This window comes from Astatotilapia calliptera, chromosome 8 (genome assembly GCF_900246225.1).
Source record: "Astatotilapia calliptera chromosome 8, fAstCal1.2, whole genome shotgun sequence".
Classification (NCBI taxonomy): domain Eukaryota; kingdom Metazoa; phylum Chordata; class Actinopteri; order Cichliformes; family Cichlidae; genus Astatotilapia; species Astatotilapia calliptera.
In genome coordinates this window covers 13,906,050-13,933,913 of record NC_039309.1, presented here as the reverse complement: position 1 = coordinate 13,933,913, position 27,864 = coordinate 13,906,050, and the positions used below count along the sequence as shown (strand labels likewise).

The 27,864-nt window shown below is 40.5% G+C and overlaps 2 protein-coding genes across 3 annotated transcripts; one reads left to right on the top strand and one right to left on the bottom strand.

Annotated features, from left to right (window-relative positions):
* Positions 1-16: 16 nt before the first annotated feature.
* ift140 (intraflagellar transport 140 homolog (Chlamydomonas)) lies at positions 17-27,678 on the bottom strand. Of its 2 annotated transcripts, XM_026178751.1 has the most exons (31): positions 27,520-27,678; positions 26,941-27,104; positions 26,636-26,857; positions 25,697-25,818; positions 25,483-25,613; positions 24,813-24,988; positions 24,553-24,644; positions 24,370-24,476; positions 24,104-24,246; positions 23,635-23,838; positions 23,458-23,530; positions 23,271-23,362; positions 23,026-23,153; positions 22,807-22,924; positions 22,567-22,688; positions 22,342-22,468; positions 22,131-22,262; positions 21,941-21,976; positions 21,369-21,601; positions 4,307-4,484; positions 3,751-3,941; positions 3,544-3,639; positions 3,332-3,464; positions 2,997-3,137; positions 2,747-2,875; positions 2,415-2,597; positions 2,120-2,323; positions 1,724-1,936; positions 1,382-1,548; positions 1,095-1,236; positions 17-934 (listed from the first exon to the last, which is right to left on the bottom strand). In XM_026178751.1, the coding sequence occupies exons 2-31, from the start codon at positions 27,085-27,087 to the stop codon at positions 755-757; spliced, it is 4,362 nt and encodes a 1,453-aa protein (XP_026034536.1). In that variant the 5' UTR covers positions 27,088-27,104; positions 27,520-27,678; the 3' UTR covers positions 17-754. The 2 variants fall into 2 exon arrangements, with proteins under 2 accessions (XP_026034536.1, XP_026034537.1); XM_026178752.1 differs by lacking the exon at positions 21,941-21,976.
* tmem204 (transmembrane protein 204) lies at positions 4,962-15,879 on the top strand. Its single transcript, XM_026178753.1, has 3 exons — positions 4,962-6,735; positions 8,786-8,941; positions 14,563-15,879. Exons 1-3 carry the CDS (start codon positions 6,456-6,458, stop codon positions 14,805-14,807), a joined length of 681 nt encoding a protein of 226 aa, XP_026034538.1. The 5' UTR covers positions 4,962-6,455; the 3' UTR covers positions 14,808-15,879.
* Positions 27,679-27,864: the final 186 nt, after the last annotated feature.

Here is a 27,864-nt window from a genome sequence, read left to right as displayed (position 1 = left end):
TTCCATCTCATTTTATTTGATGTTTTAATGGGAACTTTACAATGTATAAGAACAATGCAATTAATTCACAGTCTATGGTACTGCTAGACGTGGCCTCGTGTTATCAAAAATAGCTCCAAAAGGCTTTACAGAGATGAGTCAAGACACTGAGAAGATATTTACATTTAATACATCAGCTGAATATGAAAATAAATTGTACCAAATGTGTGTAAACCACAGTCAGACATGAGGAATAAATCAATCCCTGTAAAACCAGTCGTTCATAAAGCCACAGAGATAAATCTATAACATCATTCAGAGCCAAGTTTAGCTCAAAGGCGTTCTGCGTTCACAAAAGCTGCTGGAAAAAGGTTAAACCTAGGATTTAAATTTAAGAATAAAACAGCTGCATTACATGATTTCCCTTTGCAGAGGATAGAGGTTCAATGTTCATTATATTCAGCATTTTGGAGAATGTTGCAACCTCGGCCAAGTTTGTCATATACATTAACTCCATATTGCAGTATCTTGTGTAGGTTTTTGATGTTTTGCAGCTCACACACACACAAACGTTTTAGTTTTCGTGTTTTCCACAGTACTCATTCAATATCTGATAGTCGAGTGCCTTTGAATGCAAACAGATGCTGTGCTCAGTCCACATAATGTGACTTTGGCAACCCTCATATCTCCCATGTAAGTTGTTTCGGACAAAACTAACTCCACAGTTATTTCCGGTCTGAAAAAGTGCAGATATATTTGATATAGTTTTACTGGGTTAAAACATGTTTAAATCCTCCTCCACTTCATCTTCCTCCTTTGAGATGTGTATCTTGTCACTGCGATCCATAGGTATACCAAGCTCTTTCTGCAGGGCCACTAGGCTGGCCTGGCTGATGTAGTAGCTAACATTCTGGGATGGCAACAGCTTTTGGAGCTGCTCCAGTTTACGATTGGCCTGGAAAAGAATTACAAAGGACACAAATAGAAAAATTTAGAAAGTAGCACCAAGGATTTGTTTTTTTAAATTGAGTTACATGATGAATCATTACAGCCCTACATTAATGTGATTAGTGTAATCTGACCTATTGAAAAATCTAGAAAAAGAAGACAGTCACCAATTGGAAGTTGCCTTGCTGACAGTGGTGCTCGATAAGGAAACCAAACACATCTCCAATCCTCACAGCAGGGTCCAGCTCTGGCTCCTCCAGCAGGGTTTCACACAGCTGCACCGCCTCGCTGGCATCCTCGCTGTACAAACTGTAGACAAATGTGATGAGCTCAAAGCTTCGCAGACAGGTTGACCCGCGCAATAACGAAACATCCATCAAAAACGACCCGTTCTATGATGAAAACTAAAACTTACGGTAAAACTGAAATAATGAAAATGAGTTCATATTCGTACCTGCGTATGTGGACAAACTTCCTGATTAAGGTGATCTTGTGCTGCAGATCAGCCAGTCGCACTTCCTGTTGTCCGCTTGAAGCGTCCTTTGCTTTTGAGAGACACTTTGATGCCTCAGTCAGAGCATCCAGAGCCTTTTCATAGTTCTGGTAATCATCAATCTCCACCTTTTAAATGATAACAAAATAACTTTTTATTGAATCATCAAGATTTATCTATAAATTGTATTTTGCTTGATGTGCTCTGATACTGAGGCAAGCTTTTTTGTTTTTTTTGTTCCAATTATATAATTCAATATAAACGTCAAAACAAACCGGCCAAATGAACTGATATTTTGCTCACCTGAGCACAAGCTTCATAGAAGCCAGCAAGCAGGTCCGGTGCCCTGCCTTTAGTGTAGAAACCAATAATTGTTTTTAAGATATCTGGATCTTTACGCCAGTCTAGAGATTGGAGATAGTTGGCGGCCAAGATGAAAAGCTCTTTCTGACGACTAACATTGGCAAAGAAAACAATTTTCTCTGTGTCGCCTGACTTCAGGAGCGCCCTCATTGCCTGTTAAGAAGAAACAAAATAATTTAAGTTTTTAGAGTCACAATTATTTCGTTTCCAGTGTAACAGCATGACGCATACTTTTTTTTTCCCTCAAGGAGACACATTAGGTGTTGCATATGTATCAGGCAAGATACATCCTATGCACAGAATTCCTAATGAGTGTATAGCACATCTGATAATTACCTTGAGTTTGTTGCCAGCCTGTGTGTATTTCTTAGTGGCCAGATGGTAATTGCCCTGCCGCATGCAACAGTCAGCGATCCTCTCCAGCAGCTCCTTGCGGGCCTCTTCGGACATATCCTTCGAATCAGGTACAGTCATTCTCTCGGCCAAATCCTCTGTGATCGTTAGGTTCTGCGTCACGCACAGTTCCAGGGCTTGGTGGTACTGGGTACACAAATGTGGAGACACAAAAGCAGGAGTTAGCACATATGAATGGATTTACGAGCAGACAGGTGATGCTGTGTCGCAGCGGTACCTTCTTGGCTGCTACCAGTAACTCCACTGACTTCTCATACTTGGAATGTGTGCTGAAGAAGTCAGAGCAGCGAGCCAGGAGGGCTGGGTCTGAGCTCTCATTGAGATCCTCTGCGATCATCTCAAGAGCACCAAACTGCTCGGTGGCAAAGGCCAGCTCTAGAGCTCTGGACACATAGCCAGCCTATAAGAAAGAAATGAATAAATATAGCCACAGTTGAAAATCTACTTCACATTGCTTACTTTAAATGTATTTAACAATACCACCACCCCCCCTTGTGGAACGATTTATAATGCATCAATCCATTCACTGGAAAGGAAAAAAAAACACACCTTGTGGTAAAGCGCAACAGCACGATCCAAATGGGAGCCTTTCTCCTCGTAGTAACACGCAGCCTCCATCATGTCCTCTGGGTTACTGAGCAGGGCCAGGTTCATCAGCTGGTCATCCAGGCCGTTCTCCTGATCAGAGAAACACAAGAAAACAACGATGGGAAAAAAGAAAGCAAACAAAAAAAAGAAAAAAAGTCTTGCTTTATATATAGATATATATTTCTAACTGAGGCTGCTGAAAAACCCTTACTTTACAAAGTCGTATAGCATTATTGTAGGCCTGGGCTCGTGTGTAGAAGTGAACAGCTTGTTTAATATCATGTCCCTCGTAATGCCTGGCCAGGTGGTAAGAAGCTGCTCTGTCTCCCGTATTGTTGGCTATCTCTGACGCCTAGGAAATTTCAAAAATGTTATCATATAAAAGAAGAATGTAAATTAGTCAGAATAACAATACTGTTTACAGTGGCTTACAGTGGTACAAGCCTATACATGTTTCCTAAGTACACAAGACACTATATATAAATCAGTAAACTCAACTCTTCAAGATCAAATTCTTTAAAATTACAAGTTTAAAAACTGAGTCACCTTCTGAATGTCCCCCCTGTAGCAGAAGATTCGAACGAGGGAAAGATAATCCTGAGCACACTCGTAGAAATGCAGTGCAGAATCCAGGTCTGCCTGGCTCTCCAGGTACTGGGCCCACCACTTATAGATGCTCCTGAGTTATACATATGGAAGGCCTGGTGTTTAAAAGCATTTCAGATGTTTTTAACCATAAAGGGAGAGCCGGGACTTACTTGTCTTTCATTTTGTTAACATAAATCTCTAGAGATGACGTGTCGTCCTGGAGCATTCTGGGCACTTCAACTCTGTGTGTGTCTGATTTCTCATAGCTGTAACAAAAAGGATAACAATCAGTCACACTTTGTTCCTATTGTATAGTTGTTCTGACACACACGACTACATTACTGACCAAATAATAAATAAGCTTTTGTTTTCCTTACTAAGTGAGGGCCAGTGTCTTGTCGCCCATGGATTCCAGGTATTTGGCATAACTGTAGTACGTGGCGCGCAGGTGGATGCGATCATGAACTTCAGCTGTCTCCAAAGCCTGCTGCCATTTACCAGAAGCCTGATAGAAATTGTTCAGCAGGTCGTAGCGCTGACAGCTTTTGTACAAATTTTCTGCATCCTCCTGTTGGAAGACAGGAAAAGATGATGGAAAGATAAATGCTTTTGGCCCGGAAAGTCCCTTAGTCTGTGCGTGGTACAACTTAAAGGAAGGATGTGTTATTTGTAGCCAAAGCATGTGGCATTTCTGTGAGCTGGATCGCAGGTTTTTTTGTTTTAAAAATGACTAAAATTATCTTCTAGAATGATTTTATAAACTCAAGTTCCTTTTTTTAAAGTTATCTTGTCTTTTTAAATGAAATGTAATCTTTTCTCTTATGGAGTTTTCACATTAAGTTGCAACCTGAACCCAAATACAGAGGAATAACCCTTTTTGCAATTCTTTCTTATAGTCTGGGGCGAAAATAAAAAGATTCTTTAATATCTCACCAGCATGCCCAGCTGAATGGCCAACATCGCAACTTGGGTTTCTGGTTCAGGCTCAGCCTCCGCCTCCTTTAGTGCTTTTGCTGCCCTGGCATTTCCCATATTCCCAAGGCACACGCGTGCCACATCCAGCCGGCGGGTTTTCACACACATCCGTGCCATGTTTTCCCACACCGCTTTACTACAAGAGAAAGGAGAAATGGCTTGTTTGCAAGGATGATGTGTGTGTGGCTCACTGCCTTGGCATTTTAGTATTCAACAGTAAGATCAGTTATACACACATACACAAATAAGTAAATATATACATAGAAAAAAATTAAAAGTTGGTAGGTATTTAATATTTTCCACTTATGTCTGGTTCCATTTAAGCTTATATTTGATAGTTAGACTGAATGCATGTGAATATGGGGACAAACCTGACTTAAGGCTTTAAATGCTTTTATGTCACTAGGGTCAGACTTTTAGTGGTGTAGTATCATTCCAATATCAAACAATGATAATGAATGTCCATCAAACAATCCTGTTTACTGATAAAAGCATAACCTAGAAATTATTACATTTTAAGATGGAGAAGAGGATTTTAAACTCAAAACAGAGGTCATTCTTTATCTTTCCTTTTCTTTTTTCCTTTTCTCTGACGTAAATCAAGTCTTTTACACACACCCCATCCCCCAGTTCAGTTTCAATTCCAAATATAAGATTCCACAGCCATCTGGTCTCTATTTCCATCCCCTCCCTCCTCCTTGCTTTAGCTGATACAGATGTGGGCTGTTTATTAAAGTTAGGCAACAGGAAATACCCCAAATCTTTAGGGGCCTTGCTATAAGAAGTGAGACAAAGTGAAAAAAAGCAATAGTAATAGGTGGCAGCCAAAGTCTTACTGTTTATGGTAATAGAAAACAAAACAGAGGGAGGGAAAAATCTGGGTTATTTAAAAATGTTGAGTAAAAAATCATGTTCACATTACTCTGAGTGGCCAGATTTAGAGAGCCAGAAAAGGAAAGACAAGAGAAGAAACAGGTCTACATTTGGCCTCTCTTCCCATCCTCTTTTCCTCTCAGGAAACACATCCTGTTGCTGGCCGACTGTGGCAGTCACTATGTTTGTTGTACATGAGAGTGGAGACTTTAGCAAACGCCCCCTGGTCTCCAGACAAAAGAATATACCGAACAGTGACGTCTAAGAGGGGGTCTTTTGGACATTCTGTCACATGAACGCACTGGCACAAACACGGGCTCATATTTAAAGTGATCATGAAGGAGGGAGCTGTTTGTTCAGTGCTTGCTACAGCTGCTAAGTGATTCCTCGGATTATGATGAACTGCAACTCCCCTGCATTTCAACTCTGACCGCAAACATTTGCAGAGAAACCGTGTGTGCGCGAGTGAGCAACAGAGAAAAAGAGAGAGTGAGAGGGGAGAAAGATAGAAGGAGGCAAAAGGGGGTGGGCTAGAGGACTTCTTGTTCCAGGCAGGCAGCAGGGGCTCTTCAAGTTGAGAGACAGTCTTGGGTAGTCAAAGCAAAGCCACCTACGAGTCAGCTCCTAGCAACGCTCTCCGAAGAATCTACTTTTGTCATCTGTACTTTTCTGGAAGAAATGTGGCATTTCTGAGAAGAAGAAAAGGAAAGTCGATCTACTGCACACCTAAATAAACCAACTGCAAACCCAGAAGTCTGAAAAGTGCATTAAACAGAGCACTGGAGGGTGGAAAAGCAGAAGATAAAAGTACAAGCAAGGACTGAGATCCAAGAGTCAAGCTGCAGTCAGCCGGAGCCAGTGGAATGGACCTAGGTGCCAGTTGGATCAATCCCGACGTACCCACACTGCTGTCTGAGGAGGAGGGCTGAGGATCTGCTGCAACGACAACAGACTCCTGAATGAGGATGAATGGAGATGTCCTTTAGCTAAGCCCTAAAACAAAACTCTTGCCAAATTCACCCAGAGGTGATCTGGGTGAGCTGGAACGACACTAGCTAATAGCTGAAAGAAGAAGGTGGTGGTGGAGGAGGTGGAGAGTAGCCAGGGGGCCCAGAGCACTGCTAGTGCTCCTGGCCCAGAGGAGAGGCGAGGGAGCTGGCAGCCCACTGAGCTCGAACAGGACTCGGAGCAGGGGCACGACGGAGGGGGAGAGGTGGCAGGTGCCGGGCATCACATGGCCTTGCAGAGGCTGGTGGTAGCAGCGGTGGCCGTAGCCCTGCTGTCCCTGGTCCTAAATAATGTGGCAGCCGTCACACCCAGCTGGGTTCTGCAGGCTCTGGAGGACGGCCGAAAGCGCAGTGTGGGACTATGGAAGATGTGCCCCAACGGCGGGGAGAGGGGCCGTGACGACCTCCAGGCTGACAGAAGGGGGCAAGGCACACAGAAGCAATGTGAAAGCATTGGTTGGGGCTCTGAGTATGCAGGCTACCAAGAATCCCGTAGCACTGTCAAATGTAAGTTTTAACTTTACTTTAGATTTTACATTCGACATCACAGCATGCTTATGTCTGCTTTAAAAAAAGTGTCTAACCTTTGTCTTGTTAAACTTTCTGACTGATACATTGGTACATCCTTATAAATAAAAGAAATACACTTAATGCTGCAGATATCGCTGTACTGCAGAGTTTTATATAGTAGTCAGTTTTGTTCGTTTTCATATGAAAACACACCTCTGAAGAATTTCACTGTTGGGGTAAAATTGACATCCATGAATTAAATCCAAGCTCCTAACTTCCAAGTTTATCCAATGTATTCAACCATCCAAAAATCTGTAGCATGTACTCCATAAAACAGCTACATTTTTCAGTCAAAGTCAATGCTACAATGGATTTATATGCTTCTAATAATAAGCTCCAAACTGTCATTCAAGAACAAGTCTGGGAAATGCTGGAAATCCATTGGCCAGCTTTACTGGTCACTGGGCAGCGCTGCCAACTAATGGCAGAAGTGACTTACCATTCATGAAAAAATAGTAATCGTGTCAATGCTCCTGTGCTGGAAGTGTATTTTATAACCCTGTTTCCAAAAAAAACAAAAAAACTGGAATATAGGTCACAAAAGAACAGAACTCCTCCCCCCACAAAACTTCAAAAAACATAACATAACATAGAAACCTCGACAATTTCAGAAAATCTCAGCCAATATAGGAGTTTTATCCTTGCATGATTTCATCATCTGCGGTATAAACTGCCATAAATAAAAGACTCAGATAATCTGGAGAAATCTACATACTTCTAAAATCAAAGTGAACACAGTTTTTGCATCCACAAATAAAAGTTCAAGCTCTAACACGCAAACATAAATTGAACATGAACTGATATTCATGTAGAGGTTTTACACTCTAACTGACCACTTAATGTATCTACTGGACTGTATGAATACATGAATGTCTTCAAGGGAAATCTGTAGATGGATGTTTCAGGGGTTGTTGTGGCTCAGGAGGTAGAGCGGGTCATCTACTAATTGAAAGGATGATGGTTCATAAGTATGGATGCTTTGCTATCCTTGGCGTGATCACAGTGTGCGTGTGTGTGTAAATCTTAGATAGAAAGCAGTTAGATGAAGAAAAAGGTACTGTGTGAATGGGTGAATGAGACATGCTGTACAAAGCACTTTTAGTGCTCAAATAGAGTAGAAAAGCACTATCTAAGAACAGGTTTATTTACCTTCAGATCAGGGAATGATCAGCTGTATCCCCTGAGTCACATCAACCAGTAAAACAAACACACAAAAAATATATTAATATGTATAAACAAGACTGAGAAACACAGCTGCCTTTTCTGGGAATGATCTTATATGAGATAGATAGAGTCATGGACAGTCTGTCCAGCAGGCTATAGACAAGATCCATCCAGCTCAGTTCCAAAGCATCTGTGATGGTATAGGGATGGAGTAGTACACAAGGCACTGGCAAAGTGCAGAATGTCTGGATACTTGCGTATGCTGCCATCAGGGCAGCGTTTGCTTCTGGGAAGGTTTTGTCTTTTTCAGCAAGACAATGCCAAACCACATTCTGCACGTAATTACAATTCTGCAAGTATAACTGCAGTTCTCCAGAGGAAAAGAGTCCTGAGCATTCCTGCCTTCACACACACACACACACACACACACACACACACACACACACACACACACACACACACACAAAAAAAAAACTGAAACAAGACAAACCAGCTCTGAACCACTGTGAAGCTGAAATCCTATATTTACTTTCAAAAGTAGATGAGTTATACTCCACAGTTCAAAAATCCTTCAGTGTTTCAGAAGAAGAGGTGGCCTCTATGTTCTGTGTTGTTTTTGCACTAGATTTTTTTTTTTTAGAAACCGTGGGTACATTTTAAATAAATTAGTAAATTGGTTTTATGGTGCCTTCAAAAATTCAGACATATAATAAAGCTATCCTTTAAAAACTATTATTGCCATTTAGTTTTTCATGTGTATATTTGACCCTTTTACATCACAGTGCCAGAAATATGACACAACTTTTTCTTCTTGTCCTTCAAGTGCAGTTTAACATGATGCGAGCATGTAACCTGATAGCGACAGTGGCCCTGACTGCAGGTCAGCTGATCTTCCTTCTAGGCCTGATGAAGTTGCCCTTCATCTCACACGAATCCCAGTGGTGGGAAGAAGCCATCGCTGCACTTTTCCAACTAACCAGTAAGTACCAGCATCCCCTCTTTTTAAGTGTTTTGCCATTTGCAAAGATTTAACCAAATCCAAAATTTAGTGCCATAAAATTGGGCTGTAATCACAGCTGGACCTGCACTGGGCAACTTTCCAATACTGAAGATCGACTTCTAAGCCTCAAATGCTGCAGGAAGTTACTGTGAAAAACTTAAGACACTAGCAAATCTCATCCTTTAGGTCTACCTAAGAAAAAGTAAACCCTAATTTAAAAAAAATAATGCATCATAGACCATATTTTTACTAAATGTGGATACTCATCCATATTTAAATGAAAAGTGGTCACAATAGCGGAAACAAAATCTGACTTGATAAGACTCTCCATCAATTCAGTCAAAATTTCGAAAACGAGAGGAAGATAGAACCTGTACTATCCTCAGGATTAACTGCAATTGGAATTAACTAGCATCTATCCATTGTCGATCCCTCCATCCATCCATCCATCCTCTACTATCGACATTAAGTGTCCCCTAGTATTGACTTGTCCCGGTGCCCCTGCTGAGGAAGTGTGTTGTGCGCTGCGGTCACTCAGCTGCTTGGTTTCTGAGCAGCATGAAGGGGGTCTGCTGTGGGTTTAAATTTAGTCCTAGTCCAAAATCCATGGACCAAAGCTGCAGTGAGCCAGGGAGCGACTGTCGGGCGCCAGGATATCCCTGCTCAGGACGAGGAAATGTCTGTAACTACCTGTTATGCAAACCCCTGAGCTGAAGAAGGAAAAAGAGGGGAGGGGGGAATTAACGGGAAAGACAGTTTTCGACGGGGACTGTGTGTTTGTGTGTGCACTGACAGGAGGGAATATGTGCATATATGCTTGTGTATGTTAAGAGTGTGTTGTGGCGTGATTGTCTGTTTATAGTGAGCTTCGGTGAAGAAATGTCCTTTGGTACTCATGACAGCAGGGTGGGACTTGCCTCACTCTAGATACACTGGCCTAGCTTTTATGTCTGTTTACAAAGTGTCTAAGAGTAGTTGCAAGTAAAGAATCTCCTCTTTATCTTTAGTCTATTCAGGACAAATTCCAGCAGGGCTGATGGCTTTTATCTAAAGACCTTGGTGAGAGGATTGAGGCCCACCCAGTATTACTGCATTTTCCTATATTAGACAACAACACGAGGAACACCTCAGTGGCCAAGAGCTCATCTCACAAAAGAACGATTACCAAAGGCAGCAGCATAATAGATTTGGCATTCTAAAAAGAAATTTACAGCACACACCTACTTCCCTGACATTAAAAAAAATAACACTCTCTGGAAAAATCTGATCTTCCAATTTTACTCTTCTGACACAAAAAGGTTATTATCAAAATGTAATCTTGACCTTAGAAGTTTATCAGTTCATAGTCGTTCATAGGACACGACACAAGAAAAAAAAATCAGATGACAAGTGTCGCTTGTATATACTGAGCTCCTTTGTTTTCTTAAAGACAGATTGCTCCAGAGAACATCTTTAACACATGGACAGCAGATAAAACTACCAAAACTAAGAAAAAAACAGACTAACCATTCGAATTTTGACGACTGGAGCTGAAGTTAACTTGCTACTTCCAGCTGATAGAAATCTTCTGTTTGAGTTTATTACATACATAAAAATAAACTCAACAACTGCTACACTTATATTATTTTCTTCATCATTTCATATTATTCACTTCATATTATTTTCTGATGTTTTTAAAATACACTCCCATATCCACATACACGTAACACGTGTATCAAAGCAACTATCCACTAATATTTGCTACGTGAAAACTCTGTGACATGCAATAAATATGTCTTAAAGGCAGAACAGCATTATTTTAACAGATCAATCCAGACCAAACAGACCTATCTGTTCTAGGCTCGGCAGATGTTTTCACATATTAGAAAATGATATGACTTCCAAATATTATCCTATGAAATATAAATTCAAAATAAAAAAAGGCACATTTCTTTAAGCCTTTTTTTGTATGGATAACAGCAAGATGTTTCTCAAGGTCACAAACAAGGCTTGTTCTTTAGACAAACTAGAAGTCTAAAGCTCCAGTCACACCGGCCTAAAGACTTGTCAGCAACCTCCAAGTACCCACCAGTCACTTGGGAAAAATGTGTATTTCCTGAATACTGCATAGATGTGTCACTAGATGAGAGTAAACTTTGATCTAATGGGTGGGGTAGTTGCACATGTAAGTCAAGAGTCATTAGATATAAGTCAGCAACATTAATCCTACACCATCCTAAGCTTGGCCGTCTCAACCAAATTTCTTGAAAATACATCCAATGTTTATTGTATTAAAGCACTATGAAAAAAAAACTTGGGCCACCTCTTATTTCAAGCCAGGCTTTCTGGTCATTTATTAAAGTGGTCTTCAGCAAAAGTTCTCCATGCTTTCTGAAGCTGAAGTTTTTCTTCAGACATTGTCTGCCTTCCACTCATTTTTACTTCAGTCCTTGCACCAGACCATTTTGTTTGATTGTTTAACGGGCATAAAATAATACTTTTGCACTAATAGGGCGATTCTCAAAGTGCTAAAGGTTTAAAACTTGGCGTATTTTAGCATGGTGAGTCTTTAAAGATTTGTGAAAACTGGACAAACAGAAGACAAAAGAAGAAGTGGCCCATCGACAGCAGATGAACAGCATCTGGAAATCATGGTCTGAACAGATAAAAGAAAAACTTTCAGAAAAGACCTGAAACAGGACCATGAGAATTGCATCTGGCCCTTCAGATGATCCATCTACTGTTTACTGAAGCCTCATGAACAGCAGTGACACCTCAATGGTGCCAGTGGAAGGGAAGGAAGGGAAAGGAATAAATTGATGGCTTTTGCCAAAATACACAAGAACTGAGCTGGAAATCAGTAGAAACAGGTCTGATAGAGTGATGTATCCAAAATTTAAATTTTGGGTCGTTAGAATAGGCTCCAGCCCCCCACAACTCTAATAAGGATAAGCAGGAGAGAATGATGATGGATGGATGGATGGATGGGTTTATATTTCCATCTGCTAAACACGGTGGAGGATCTCTCATGGTTTGAAATGCACACAGAAAAGTCCCATTTTGATCCATCATACAATACCATCTGGAAAGCAAATTCTGTTTTTACCTTATATACTGCATTTCCATGTATATTGGTACGTGGTTCAATAAATAACTGCACCTATTTCCATCGGAAAATATAAAGAAATGATGGTGGCTCAACACTTTTGCACAGCACGTTAATCTGGGCCACAGCGGTAGCCCAACTAAACGAACAACAGACTAACAGTGCCATCCCTAAAACCACAAGAGTAACATGAATAATAAAAATGCCATCCAGTTTGGAGCATTTTTGGAGGTTTGGACAGTTGGACAAATAAACAATTAATCAATTCTAAAAATAACCATCAGATTCAATAATAATGAAGTGACTGAGCCATAATTCCTGGAAATAAAGGCTGAAAAATCCCAAAGAAGACCAAATCATCTGAGTGTAGATAGTTATGCAGGCCTCTACCATTCATTCATTCCCCACTCCCATTTCAGCCCTCCCCCACTGAGTCACTGAATGGGGCTCGCTTCTGAATGAATGGAGGTATTTTTGCCCATCGCTCCCTTTCACTGGAATGTTTTCATTTTCGGACGTGCCAAAATGCTTTACAACTGCAAGTAGAGTGTGAGTGTGTGGAATAACAATATTAAGCTGCATAGAGCCATATCTCAGCAACACTGGCTGGTCCAGACTGAAAGCACAATAGTGGTCTTTTCACCCCGTGAGACAACTCTGGAATGTGTTTTCTGAATGGACACGGCTCTAACGTGACAAATGTCAACACTGCAGATCACATCCCACTAAGAAGCAGGTGATTAGTGAATTTGTACGATCCGTTCACTGATTTTAAACCTGGCTCCAAAATAAGTCACATTTGTGTCTTAAAGTCTGTGGCTCAATAGATTCCTGGTGAGAAGCAAGACATCATGACAACTTCAGTAGGTCACTACTAGCTAAAAGGAAAATGCAGGGCCAAAGGAATTTCCAAGAACCAGTCACATAGCAGCAAGACTCATTAAGATTTTCTCTGTGACACATTGTGTCAGATGTCCAGTAAATGTATTAACCTCGGAGCTCAGGGTGTGGCAAGGAGGCGAGGAAGGAAGGATGGAAAGAGGAAGCAGGGGAAGGAAGCTTGAGAGATAAGTCCCTGCCAGAAAAGAGGTTCACACAGCCCACCCTGGCTGGAAGCTGGAGAGGAGATTATTCATTTTCTTGGATAAGGAGCCAGACAGGTTAAACATGAACAGACATGAGCAAACAGTTACATTCTTACATACACAGTGTAGTGGACACATATTGATATACAGACACAATTATCCACATCCTCATTTAAAACAATGACAACCATCTTACAGTGGAGGTAGAGAAAGAAATATAAATGAACTTCCCTCATTGGTGCCACTGACTGCTTCAGGAAACCGAATGATTCATATCCTAATGCACTAACATCCCTATTTCCAGTGATTATTTTTGGTCCCTGTATTTATACCACTGTGGATGAGGCAGGTTTTTTAGACATGTAGCATTGTTGAACTATATAATGGCTCCAGAGCACACTTGAAGGCATTGAATGAGGAAAACCCCAAGAAGTGTTGCTTTAAGACACACTGTACCTAACTGTAAAGAAGTAGGACAACAGCGGCCATGGAGACAGTGAAAAATGTTGATACAACCAAATAAAGATCAAAGGAACAGCATGAAACTAAAGACTAAGGCTTTATAACTTCGCATGCAAGCAGGAATTCCTCTTTGCTTCAGTCAAGCTCCTGTGAATCAAAGACAGCAGGAGATAAAACATCTCAAAGGCTTTTCCAAGCCTGTATTCATGCTCTGATATTTTTCTGCTATTGAGAACTTTAATCTTGAGATTTCTGAAGTTCTTCCTCAGAGGAAACAGATTTCCCAAATCAAAGGCTGCGCACATAGCTCTGGCCTTCCTGAGCAATACAGTGACTACAGTGATGGGGTCTAAGTGTCAGTATGTGGGATTTTAAAAGCCACAGAGAGACTTCAGTTGTACATTAGGCCAAGCAGTCTCTTTCACTTGGGCTTCTAAATATCAAAGGTAAAAAACAAAAATCGTAACTGTTGTTTTTCTTGGGTTGGCCAGTTCCAGTGAAAGGAAATCTTAATGCTTCAACTTACCAATACATTTCCAAATTTGAGAGAATGGGATTCTTCTACCACTGCAGGTTTCATTTTATTAACTGTTGTAACTAAAATGTCTTAAAACGATCCCAGAGACTCTGTCTCAACCTTACAATTAATTGTCAAAAGTCTCATCTGGTACAACACAACATTGCCAGCTCATGGTCATGCTGACCTCGATCACCTGGTTTGAATGTGCACAGGAGTTGCTAGCATTCCTGTAAACGCTTCATTTCACCAACACAGTGTTTGCACTCTGAGTCTCTCAGTAATTATGTCAAGATGAAACATGACCTTGTCTGTTTTTCCAGTGTGAAACAAGATGCAGCTTGAATAGAAGAGCACCTCATAATTTAAAATAAGAAAAAGCACAAATTGTATTTCACTGGATATTGGTAAATAACAGCTGACTGATTTTTCTCTCTCTGCTCCGTTGCAGGTTTTGTTCTGGTTATTGGACTTGTGACCTTCTATAAGATCGGGCCCAACACCCACCTTTCCTACTCCTGCTATATGGACATAGCAGCTTGCCTGCTGGCCACTATGGCTGCGGCTATGCTCATCTGGAACATTTTACACCGCCGTGATGACTGCCTTGCACCTCGAGTTATAATCATCAGTCCCTCACTAGCGTCACCTTTTCACCCACGTCTGGACAATGACTATGTGGAGTCGCCTTGTTGAACTCAGGAGATCTCACATGACACGCCAGTGACAGGACCCTTCATGTTTAACTCCAGCTACGTGACAGTAATGGGACTCTCAAAAGAAGACGACGCTCCTGTGCTCCCACAACAGCTGGACTAACATACGCTTGCAATCGTATTCTATTTCTCCCATTCCAACAATAGAGATATGATAAATATTTTGCTATTTAGTGCACAGTTTTCACATTTTTAACTAAAGTTAATGTATAAAGCAGCCCTAACGTTCCAGGGAAATTCAAATCCTGCATGATTCAATCATGTATTCAAGCCAGAGTAATCTGTTAAGTAAAGAATTTGGATTAGGACTGTCTTTCATAAAACATAATTCATATGAAAAGATCAAGCTGGAACTTGACATATTTTATTAATGGTGCATTTATGAAATGGTCTCCTGCACAATCATAAATTTGAGAAAATGAAAGATGTTGAAATTATAATACTAGAATACCTCATATTTGTGTTCACTAGTTTAAAGTTTATTAAAAAATGTTATGCACATAATAATTATATATGTTACATGTAGGGAACATGCCAGGATAAAAGCTGAAGAGTCTTCAGTTAGCTTTTGGGCCGTGCTTTGCCAAATCAGTGACAATATTTAATTTTTTTTTATAGCCAGTGAGAGATGGCATTTTGAACAAATGAAAGAAGAACACAAGGATATATTATAATGTTCCAAGAATACTTTGAAGCAAGAAAATTTAAAAAAGATAAAAGACAAATAACCCACTAAACAATGTGTATGGATAATTGTGGAATAGTTTTTTTTCAATTGTTAGTAGCTATTTTGCCGATGTACTGCAACTTGTTCAGTTAAGTTCATTTTTCATGATGCTTCCTTTATGATTCTCTCCTTGCTTTGGTACATACTCGATACCTAAATTAATATAATATATATAAAAAACAATACCATAGCGCTATCATAAGTAGTAGTAATGACCATATCATATTTCTGCAAAAAAACCCAGGTTATTTGTGGGACTTCCACATTAAAATAATAATATACCATGTATATCATGTAAATTCAATAAATTTATTGGTAAGTATAATCAAGCAGTGGTTGTTGTCTTTGCTGCTTGGTGCCCAACATCATGACAAAGGCTCATTCATTAAAAGTTTATTTTAATGAATTACCATTTTTCTAGTGACTTTAACCATTTATCAACTGGAAATTCTTTATCAGCAGTTGTCTTCTCATAACATTTAACCAGAAATTACATTAAGAGGAGAAGTGGGACAGAAATGTGTTGAAGAAAAACTAAAGATGACAGTTGTCCTGCCCATGCTCCCAAAGAGCTGATTAATTATCTTAATGTGAAACACATTAGCCAATCATGTCACTGTGTTGAGAGAAAAAAAAAAACAATTTTGGGGCAAAGTCAACAAACTTTATTTCTTTTTTAAATTGGATTTGCCTGCTGATTCTTTACAGGATTTTTATTTTTATTCCTCTGTATTCCTCAATATTTGATCCAAGATGGCTGCTTCCAAAACAGATTTGATTTAAAGAGGACATGAAACGCTACACATTTAAAGGCTAATTTACATCACTGAGCCCTGCTCTCAAAAACTGACATAGAACACTGTCTGTGAAGCTGGATTTAAGAAATAAGTGTTTAAAGTCAAAGTTTTAAAAACATGTTTAGCGTCATCTTCTGTTAGTAAGGAATGTGGTTGGTTGGTTGCAGCAAATAGCCCTATATTAGTTTATGTTAGCTAACTAGTGACAGAATCGATAACTCGGAGGAAAATAAGGACACTAAAACTAAAAACCAGTTTAAGGGATCACTTTTGTGCTGCTCCTGGCAGAAAAAATGTGTTTTATGTTAAGAAACTGTCTCTTTAGTAGTAAGTGGCTGTTTGCTGTTTGGCTAACTGCACTCAAAAGGGAAAATCCAGCAGTGAGCTGTAATGTTTGATTTTGTAAAGTAGCGGTCCCCAACCTTTTTTGCGCCACGGACCGGTTTATGCCCGACAATATTTTCACGGACCGGCCTTTAAGGTGTCGCGGATAAATACAACAAAATAAAACCAGTACCGGTATCACAAAAAAATAAGATTTATTCATAACACACGTGAAAAGACCCAGGAAAAAAAGTTAACGATAAAAACAATAACAAAATAACGCTGAAAACCGATAAAAACCCTGAAAACCATACATTTCACACCTGAGCCTCAACTCTCGCGGCCCGGTACCAAACGACTCACGGACCAGTACCGGTCCGAGGCCCGGGGGTTGGGGACCGCTGTTGTAAAGCACTTTATGAATAAGGACTGTGTGGAGGAGAGCTTGTTTGAGTCATCAGACCAACATGCTGTGAAAAAGTGTGGGTTTTTATTTTTGCACAGTTGTGACACCTACATGTTTCAGGTCAATCCATCCATCCATTCACTTCCGCTTATCCTTTTCAGGGTCGCGGGGGGCGCTGGAGCCTATCCCAGCTGTCATAGGGCGAGAGGCGGGGTACACCCTGGACAGGTCGCCAGTCTGTCGCAAGGCTAACACATAGGGACAAACAAACAACCATTCGCACTCACATTCATTTGCACATTCACATGTTTCAGGTCATCAAACAAATTTTAAATCTAGAAAAAGATTTCAGTGATGGTTTCATTTATTAAGGTAAAAAAAATATCCAAACCCTCCTGGCTCTGTGTGCCTTCCTTGTTAATCATGAATGAACTATTTCACTACCCACACCCAGACCTGATTACTGCCAGGCCTGCTGGATCAAGAAATCACTTAAACAGAGCATGTCTGACAAAGTCAAATATGTTAATAAATCTAAAAGCAACACATCATGTCACAATCTAAGGAAACAGCTGAGAAACAAAGTACTTGACATCTATCTTTCTGGAACAGGTTACAAAGACATTTTATAAGGCTCTTGCACTCCAGTGAACCACAGTGAGAGCCATTATCCTGTCGTCCTTCTCTCACCCCAACCGGTCGCAGCAGATGGCCGCCCCTCCCTGTGCCTGGTTCTGCCGGAGGTTTCTTCCTGTTAAAAGGGAGTTTTTCCTTCCCACTGTCGCCAAAGTGCTTGCTCATAGGGGGTCATTTGATTGTTGGGTTTTTCTCTGTATCTATGAAGCGCCTTGAGGCGACTTTTGTTGTGATTTGGTGCTATATAAATAAAATAAAATTGAATTGAATTATCCACAAATGGAGAAAAGTTGAAACAGAGGTGAACCTTCCCAGTAGCGGCCGGTATGCCAAAATTACGACTCATCCAGGAGGTCACAAAGGAACCCAGAACAACATCTAAAAAACTGCGAGGGTCACTTGCTTTGGTTAAGGTGAGAGTTCATTATTCAACAATAAGAAAGAGACTGCTGACGTAAAACTAACACAAAGAATCTCATACTAATAGTCAAATATGGAGGTGGTAGTGTGACGATAGTACCATGCTCTCGACCAGATAATCCAGAAGGAGAATGTCCGTCATCAGTTCATCACACAAAAATCAAGCTCACTCTGGTAATGCAGCAGGACAATGATCCAAAACACACCAGCAAGTCCTGGTGCGTCACTCCTCTAAACAGCTCACAAAAATCAAAATGAAGGTTTTGGCCTAATCAAACTTAAATCTAATTGAGATGCTTTAGCCTGACCTTAAACAGGCTGTTCATGGTTAAAAAGCCTCCAATATGAATTAAAAATAGTTTTGCAAAGAGTGGGCCAAAATTCCTCCCCAGCGATGTGAAGCACTTTTTGCCAGTTTCTCCAAATGCCCGATTGCAGTTCTTGCTGCCAAGGGTGGCACAGTTATTAGGTTTAGGGGGAAATTACCTCTTCACAGGTCATCGGGTAAGTTTGGAAAGTTTTTGTCCCTTAAAATATTAAACCACCATTTTAAAGCAGCATTTTATATTTACTCAGGTTATCTTTGTCTAATGAATGAACTAAAACATGTAATTGTGACAAATATAGAAAAAACTAAGATAAAGGGGGGGGGGGCACTTTCTCATAGTACTATACGCGTACAGCTGCATCACAGCTGTTGAACCCCGAAACCATGTCCAGCAGTTATATCTCAGCAAATCCAAAACAACCTAGTCTCAGAGTAACTTCCAGTTGTACTATTATAATAAGGAACTTGACTCTAGCCTGAAGCATCAAAGGATGGTACAAAAAGTACTGAATGACGATATCAGTTCCTTGGAGAATGAAAACCTCACAGGGAAGAACAACTAAAATTAGCTCATTCTTTCCAGTGACAACTGGCTTAAATGGGGGTCATGAGGGTCAAATGTATCACACCAGTCTCAGCCTGAACACCTTCTTGAGTCATTTAATTCCAAGGAAAGTTTGGCTCTAAAGAATAAATTCAAAAGAAAAAGACTGTAACAGACTGCTTGCATAAGTGTGGGAAGATAATCTTGTAGCAGCATGTCACTTAAAAGTCAAGGACAATGTGAATGAGAGGAAGCAGCACAGTGTGCACTGAGTAAGACATCCCAACCTGGATGTGACACACTGCTTTTAACGGCAGGAGGAACTTTGATACTGACAACATCACCTTCAAAGTGTGTTACATGTTTTATATCTCATCCGTGGATACTGTGGGTTTCATTATCAGAGGGAGGAAGGGCCTTTTATAGTGCACATTGATGCAGCTGTGACTCAGGTGATCTCACCTTTTAATGCACACATGTCAAACAGGCATATTGCCTCTAGTGTTTCCACCAGATATTTCCTCAAAATAAATCTACTACATCTGAATGAATTCTGGTTCACGAGCTAGAGTCAGATTTAAATATGAGACCCTTTGTTAATTCAGACCTGCATCATAGAGACAAGTCCCTGAAGATACAGGTTAGTACTGCAGGAAATGCATAATTCTGTGGGTGGAGATATGCGGGAATCATACACAATACAAATCTTCAAAAAAAAAATATGCACAGCAGTAAAAATAGCCTTCAATGAGGAACCAAGTAAACCTGTCATCATGCCTATTAAACAGTTTGGAATATCCGGCCAATGGTGTAAGCTGTTTTCCCATTTGTTTGTTTTTATGCTATTTTCCCATTTGGGTAATGTTTGTACGTGCGAAAGCAACGCTACAGCAGAATTGTTCCCTGGATCACGTACTCCCCTAAAGATAATATCAGATCATCGCTGATATCACATAAATTTCTCAAAGACGCACACACACTTGCAGGAACTAACACACACATCCTTTTAGTGACCTGATTTAATGTTTGTAAGAATGGAAAAGGGGCACTCGCTTTGGACCAAACTGGCAGGGGGACCTCGAACGTGTGTGTGTGTGTGTGTGTGTGTGTGTGTGTGTGTGTGAGATTTAATGTTTAGAAAAGTACATCCCCTCAGAACACACCCGCACACTAACAGAAACAGTTACACATATACACACTGAAGAGTTCCTTCCCTCAACAGAGACACACAAAAAACCCTTAATCATGTCCTGTGTTTTTAATCTAATTTATGTACAGTGAGTTATTTTAAAGGATCCATATAGAGATTTCAAATTGAAAGATCATTGGTGTGTCATCACTTTTCGTTGCCAGGTGTTTAATTACAAAGGCTCTCATTGCTTAGGACTAACAGTATTAATGATGGACGTCGTATCTGGGACTGAAAAATTAAGGCTAATGTACTTTAAACCTCTATTTATTGTAATTGTCAGCAAGGACCAACGATAGAAACCCAATTGAAAAAAACTTTTTTCAAGCCAAATTTCAGGTTAAGTATCTCAAAAGTAACTCAAACTTCTGAATAAATAAAGTAATTTTTAGTTACTGAGTCAGAATTTTCAAATAATTTTGATATGCTCCCGTGGTTTCTGTGGACATCAATAAATACTCTGCTTTTAGCAACTCAGGTCATACTGAATAAAACATTAAGCTCATTTTGTAAATTATACTTATCATTAGAGTCAGAAAGAAAGATTGACCTGTGCATGCTCATTGGCCAATGACTTGACGATCACAAGTTGTTAAGGAATGAGAGTGCGGTGTGCTTGACAGTCAGATCCACCTCTCAACTGTCATGTAAGGTTATAAAACGCCAAAATGGTGACGATGAAAACTCTCAGCTCATAACCAGGCAGCACCTACCAACAGGTAATGACACAGACACCTACATCCATCCTTTATACCCTGTATGTTTTTAGAGGCAAGACAAATTTTGAAAATATTGAAAAAGCAGGGACAGTTTCTTCATGAGACTTTAAGAGAGCATAGCACACTAAAGGTTACAGAGCTATTGTAAGAGTTTGACCTTAACAGTCAAAGGTGCTGAGTAAAATGAGATTAAATGAAAATCAACAGTTTGTTGTAGCTCTCCCACTGCAGAGCATTGGAAAGCATTCCAAGAACTGTCAAGGTTGTGTTAACAATGCTACCCCCTGTGTGCTGTGTGCTTTGTCTTTGAACTAAAGCCCCTGTGGAAACAATTAGTGGATTGGTGGGGATGTGATGACGGTTATCAAACAGAAGCAAATACCATGCTCCATGCCTCCTCTATTAGCAAATACCACTGAGAAAGACACATGCATCTGTGATGTAAACATACCTCTTGATGAGCTTTATAGACTTAAAGGCTTCATCCATGTCACCGATAGTCAGGTAGAAGCTGAAGTTGAGCATGGCGTCACGAGTGGCCTTCTCACAGTTCTCCAGACCTACAAAGTCTCTAAGAGCTTTCCGGGACACCATATGAGGGACCTGGGAGGGCGTCCCTGTCGTTGGCTGGGTTCGGTATGACGATGCCGAAACCTCTATTAACCCTTGATCCTTCTCACCTGGCTGGTAAAAATATGTAGCAGTAAGATCAGCACCCACATGATTCAGACCCACTCGTAATAAGCATGTTGTGAAGTGAGAACTTAAAAATAAAATAAATGTGAAATACAAAGGGGAACAATGAGCATTAGAGACTGAGTAGGAGGGATCACAAAACATGTCTACCGTACTTATTAAGTGTTTTTTTAGCTGTGCACAATTAGAGTTGTAGATATTCCACAGATGCACTTGTGCTGGCTGGAGTTTTCATGTTTTCTTATATGGAACGCAAGGCACACACAATCACAGCACAACAAAGAAAACTGAGGCTTTCTGAACGAACCGTACAGAGCAGACACTTACTTCAGGCAGAAATACATCACCCCTCCGAAATAATAGCTGGGGGTGTATTGGACCAAACACAGAGTTGCACATAAGAATAATGACAAGCATAAATAAAAAGACACATGATACATGACAAAAAAATTAAGCAACAGATTTATATGTGGATCACCCCAGCTAAATGGAGAACACACACAGGCTCAGTCCTCACCTTGCAGCTATAATAATAGTAGGGCACATCCAGAGCGAGGAGCGCCTGCATGCCTGGAGGTCTAGGGGAGCAGTCCTGCAGGAGGAGCCCATGCTCCTGTGTGCAGAAGAGGGTCACCACCAACACATCCACCTAAGTGAAAGGAAGCCATCATACTTTTTAACTACCCCTTAGTTATTACTATATTACAGTGTTTAGGAGTGGTCTTTACCATATCCAAGGAACTATTTAATATGGATTCAGAGCTGACTGGCACAGTCTCGCAGACAAAAAGACGAGGTTCACTCTCATCCCAAAAATGAGACACAGGAGAGTGACCGCTGAGCGACCACTGCTGCCTGGAAAACAGAACAGAGTGAGCACAGTATGTAATCAAAGGGGGGAAAAGGTAATATGCACGAACACAATAAAAACAGACGAAAGCTACTTTGGTTACTTTTCACTTTCTTCTTCCTGTGAGATACCACTAGAAGGTCTGCCAGTGAAGAAGTCAAAGTGTGTCACAGTGTCCATCTCAACATCATAAAAGTACACTTTGTGATCAGGTCGCCCATTCACCTGAGAGGAAATAATCTCGCACAGTTCATTTAAGTTAAATATGCACAGTTTGATATAAAGACATTACATTTCCAATATGAAATAGAAGCAAGGTTTGATGTGCTCACAGTACACTCACCTGAGAGATTAGGATGCTGACTTGGCTCCCATTAGCATTACATTTAACTGACCTTAGTGCTCCCAGATTGGGAATCTGGTCAGCTAGGTTCTTGGTGCTGCAGTGAGCTTTGGCATCTCTATAAGGACAAAGAACATGTTGATAAAGATTCAATAAAAAAAGCACAGAGGCTTCTTTTTAAATTGTTTTAACCAGGATAACATCCACGTGAATGCCAACCTTCTGGAGAGGTCGAACACTCTGATGTTTGCCGTGTCTGTGCCCACCACCAGATAGGACTGGCGCACATTGAGTAGTACAGGGTTTCCCTCTGCCTTGGAGAAGGTTAAAAGCTGCTTCACTGTGCCCTGAAAGCAATACCCAAGATCAAATATGTTTACATTCTTTAAAATCCACTCTGACTTAACGTCAGCTGATAAGCTGTCTCATATTTGTGTTTATATAAATATATGAGGCAAACAGACCTGAGGTGTGCGGATTTGTACCCGGTTTGGTTCTACAGTGTAAAGATTCTCGCCGTGTACAGCCACCACGTGCGAATCACAAGGAAATGATCCTGGGAATTAGAAAGACGTAAGGCAGAGAAAGCAGATGTGGTGAAATTAAAGGTGGAAACCGCGCTGTTTACTGTTTTTTCAGTGAGTGCTGTACCTGTATTGCGCAGACTTGTCCCTGAAAGCTCATACACAGTGACCTGCTTGCCATTCCAGACCGTCACTGAGTCCTGACAGTGTGACAAAAAGAAAGTTATGTTGACATGACAGCAGTTTAAACTTCTGCTTGTCACCAACAGGAATACTTTGTGAAAGCCTTCATCTCTACCCTTACCTTAGTAACACACACCCCTCTGACATGTATGTCAGACTGCAGAGAAAAGTGCAGACCTGTGTGGAACTGAGTGATGTTGAGCTGTGTTGGGGAAAGCTGCACTGCTGCCACCTGGTGGCTGAAGTGGGCTGACATCACATGCTCACAGAGGATCAGAACTGTGTTTGAATTGTTTGCCGCCAGGAGATTCAGGTTGGAGCCCCACTGAAGGATAGATCAAAGTGGAATTTCTAAACAGAACACTACAGATGGTTTGTGACATAATCATTAAAAAAATTATGTAATGTAATCAAAACACCCCTAACCCATGCATGTTTGGATTGTGGGAGGAAGACAAAGTATCTGTTCAGAGTACTGTACTGGTTAGTTTAACTGATGACTCTTCATTGGCATGACATCTGGGATAGACCTGGAGTGGTAGAACATGGATGGAACGAAAGTAATGTACTAATGCTGGTCAAGACATTACCTGTAGCTGAGTGACATTTCCTCCAATTTCTGTTGGTGTCTGCAGTTTCCACTGGGGCTTAGTGTCACCTCTACTGCTACCCGACTGCACCACCATCCTCCACATTGCTATGCGTCCATTGGTGGTGCCAGCTGCTAGGATTTCTGAGTGTTGCAGAATTTTTAAAAAATAGTTTTTTTTTAACCTATGCATTTGGAAACATTCAGGAATATGGTGATGGGAAAGAAAAAGCTTCTTTTCATTTACAATTCTGTGAAAACTTTTACCTTTGCCTGCACAGTATGAAACACAGTTGATCATCTCTCCCCTCTCATATCCCAGAGTCTCATCAAGAGACAAAACATAGTTGTCATCTCTTTCCAGATCCCACAGCCTAAAATATTCAACAGGGACATTATTACTCAAGTTTGAAATTTACATGTTTTTTTTCTCAGTGTGTATATACTGACCTGATGACCTGCTCCCCGGATGCAGTGATGAGGAGGCCATCTTCTGTCCACACAACGTCTACATTCTGCCCGGATTTGCTGCTCAACTTACCCTGTCACAAAAAAAGTCACGCATTACTCCACACTGATCTTTAGTCCTGGCACAGAATATAAAAAGGGCACACATATTCAAGTATATTAATAATTAAAGTAACTGAGATTGATCATTCATGTTGATATTACTGGTTAATATATATTTTTAAAAAAATCTTTCTGTATACCTTCATAATCTCCTGTGCTCCACCCTCAGGTCCGAGAGCATACTGTGACAGCATGAGGTTCTCTGTGATCACTGCGAGGGCCTCTGTCTTCTCAATGTAGAGAAGTTTCTTGATGGAGCCCTCCACACTGAGAAGGACACTCGTCTTACAATACTCATCCACACTATGGACTTTACCTATATGCATAAGACATGGGATTAAAGATGAAATAAGTGGAATATCTGACAGCTCAAACCACAAAGTGTTCATATTTATTAAAGATCAGACTGGATTCTGGATCAATAGCATTATAGCTTGTTGTATTTTCCCCTTTCTGGAGACTCCCACAGGATTACTGCTTCACAGAGGCAAAATACACTTTTGATATAATTTTCAACAAGTCTGCTGGATTAATCAAACTTTCTAAAACCATGAATACTTTTCTCATACTGTTCTTCGTAACTGTTCAAAAATAAAGCAAAGTATCATCAATGCAATTTACAGAACAAACAAATAAAATAAACAGCCTTTATACATTGAGGGCTGTGACTGCAGAAGACTGCTGGCCTCAGACAAAATTATACAAGGCAATGAAAAAACAAATTGTGTCTTAAAGAAAGTATGGTCAAATGCATTGAAAATAACAAATGATTTAATTTTCCAAACTCCAACAGGAATCACAAACTCCTACCATCTGCAGTGCAGATAAAGAATCCAAGTCCCTCCTGTGGCCCCATCTTCAGAGGTGCCCCCTTCCAGCTAAACTTGTCCAGCGCACGCTCATCTCCTCTCACAGATGCTCGAGCTAGCATTGCCACATCACTATAATAAAATACAAAAAATAGTATTTGATTAAAAAAATGTCATACTCTTCCACTTGATATGGGACTTCGAAGGCTGCTTACTCTCCAGGTGTGGACGGTCTGAAGATGCAGCAAGTTAAAGGTTTCTTGTATTCATGTTTTACAAGGTGGTTTCCATGAAGTCTCCCTCTCGCATCCACCTTCCATACTGCCAAAGCTCCAGACTGTCAATAACAATAATAACAGTAATAGTTAACAGTTAATTTGCCTAGCACTTTCAAAACAGTTACAAAGTGTGTTAAAGAACACAATAAAATCTTAGTTAAAAACACAAAAGAAAAGTTCAAAGAGTTAAAACATGAAACGGTTTGTTTTCTTTTTGCATTGAGCCAGGCTGCACAGACAGCTAAGAGTGTCTGATGTGCAGAATGCAGGCAGTGACTTGGTTCATAAAAAGTGACCAAATCTGTAACATGTAAGGCTTGTACCCATGTATCGTATACCCAAAAGGTTGTGAGGAGGAGAATGATGATTTATTTCTTTGAATTTGTTATAAGTCTGGCAGCTGAGATTTAAATGAGCTGGAGGTGAAAGATGGACTTCTGGCTGAGATCCCAGTAGAAGGAATTACAATTATTCAAACACAATGAGATAAAAGGATGTATGACTTTTTTCAATGTCCACTTCAGATTAAAAAAAACAAAACAATCTTCTGCGGTAAAAAAATGACACTAAAGGTATGCTGTACACACTTTGAAAAACAAAGGTTAGGTAGTTTCCAGTCTGTGTTCACGCCATGTCGGTAACAATCTCAGGGAAGCAATTGTTGCTTCGATCAATCTGGAAAGGGTTATCAGGCCATTTTTAAATAAGTCCATCATTTTACAGTGAGTGCATACCCAGAAAAAATAAGTGATTATATCTTATTAAAACTGATCCATCATTCATGAAAACATCAGCATGTAAAAGACAATAACGTCCTGGCATATATTATTATGTAATATAATAATATATGCCAGGACGTTATTGCAAAAAACTCACCTCATCACCAGTTACCAAGCGGCTGCCAAAGCTGCTCCACTCCAGCAGTTTGATGGTGGTTGTATGTACACCGGGCAAGACTGTTTGATCTCCAGGGGGGTGTGTCAGCAGCACTACTTCTCCATTATCCCAGCCTACCGCTAAAACTGGCTTTGTTGGATGCCAGCGCAGCCCTGTGGGCTGGTGAGGACGAACTACATGGCAGCTCTCCACATACTCCCCCTGAACATGAACCAGATAGGTGTGACGATATTTGTGTGTGTCAATATGAGAGAAATGTTACATACTTTTATGTCCGAGGTTACCTGCTGCAGATACAGGTCTACTTTTCCACCGGTGGCAGGACTGCTTGAGGCCACAGCCAATATAGGAAGACTTGAGTGCCAGGTCAACTGAAAGGGTACATCACTGCTATCAGGAGCCTCAATGCGGTGATCAAAATAGACCGCCATATCTCCCGTGTACTTCTCTATATTAAAAAAAGAGAGACAAAAGACAAAAGATGGATTCCTCTGTTTGTTAAGCTTTGGAAAAAAAATTACAAGTTAGCCCTAAAATGTAGAGTCAAGTATCATTCTCTGCTTTAGGTTGCTGTGTGTTTGTTTTAGTTTTTTTGGAGTTGACATGGCTAGTTCATTAATGGATACATGCAGACAGTAAACAATGCAGACCTAAGTGAAGCTATAAGTTCACCGTAATACTTGACAAAACCGGCTGATACTGTAGCATTACAGGAGATAGCAGCATCACTGGAAAGACGATAAATCCAAAATAGCTTCAACTAGCAGCTAACATTAGCTAAGCCAGATAAGCTAGTCAAAGTTAGCATTTATGGCTGGCCCTCGCTAACGTTCAACGAAGTCAGTCATCTTGTCGAAACCCACCTCAGCTCACTTTCTTCTAAAGTGACGCCAACTTATCTGTAGAGACTGAAAAGGGCTTCAGACATCGACAGTTACTTCCAGTGTTGTCGCGTAGCCTCTGGTGTGAGCGTAAAGCGTCTCTCCCAGTTGCCCCTGACAACCTTACAGACTGCACAGGAGGTGGAGCGAAGAGAAACGACGGAAAAACCCGACAGTTGTCGAAGTTAATTCTAAACTGAGAGAAGCCTAATCAGACACAAAGAGTATTAATTTCTGATGAAGCTGTCACAGGCTTTACTCATTCTAAATGAATATTGTCAGTTCTACGAAAATGTTTAGCCGAGATAACCTTGCAAAACCGAAAGT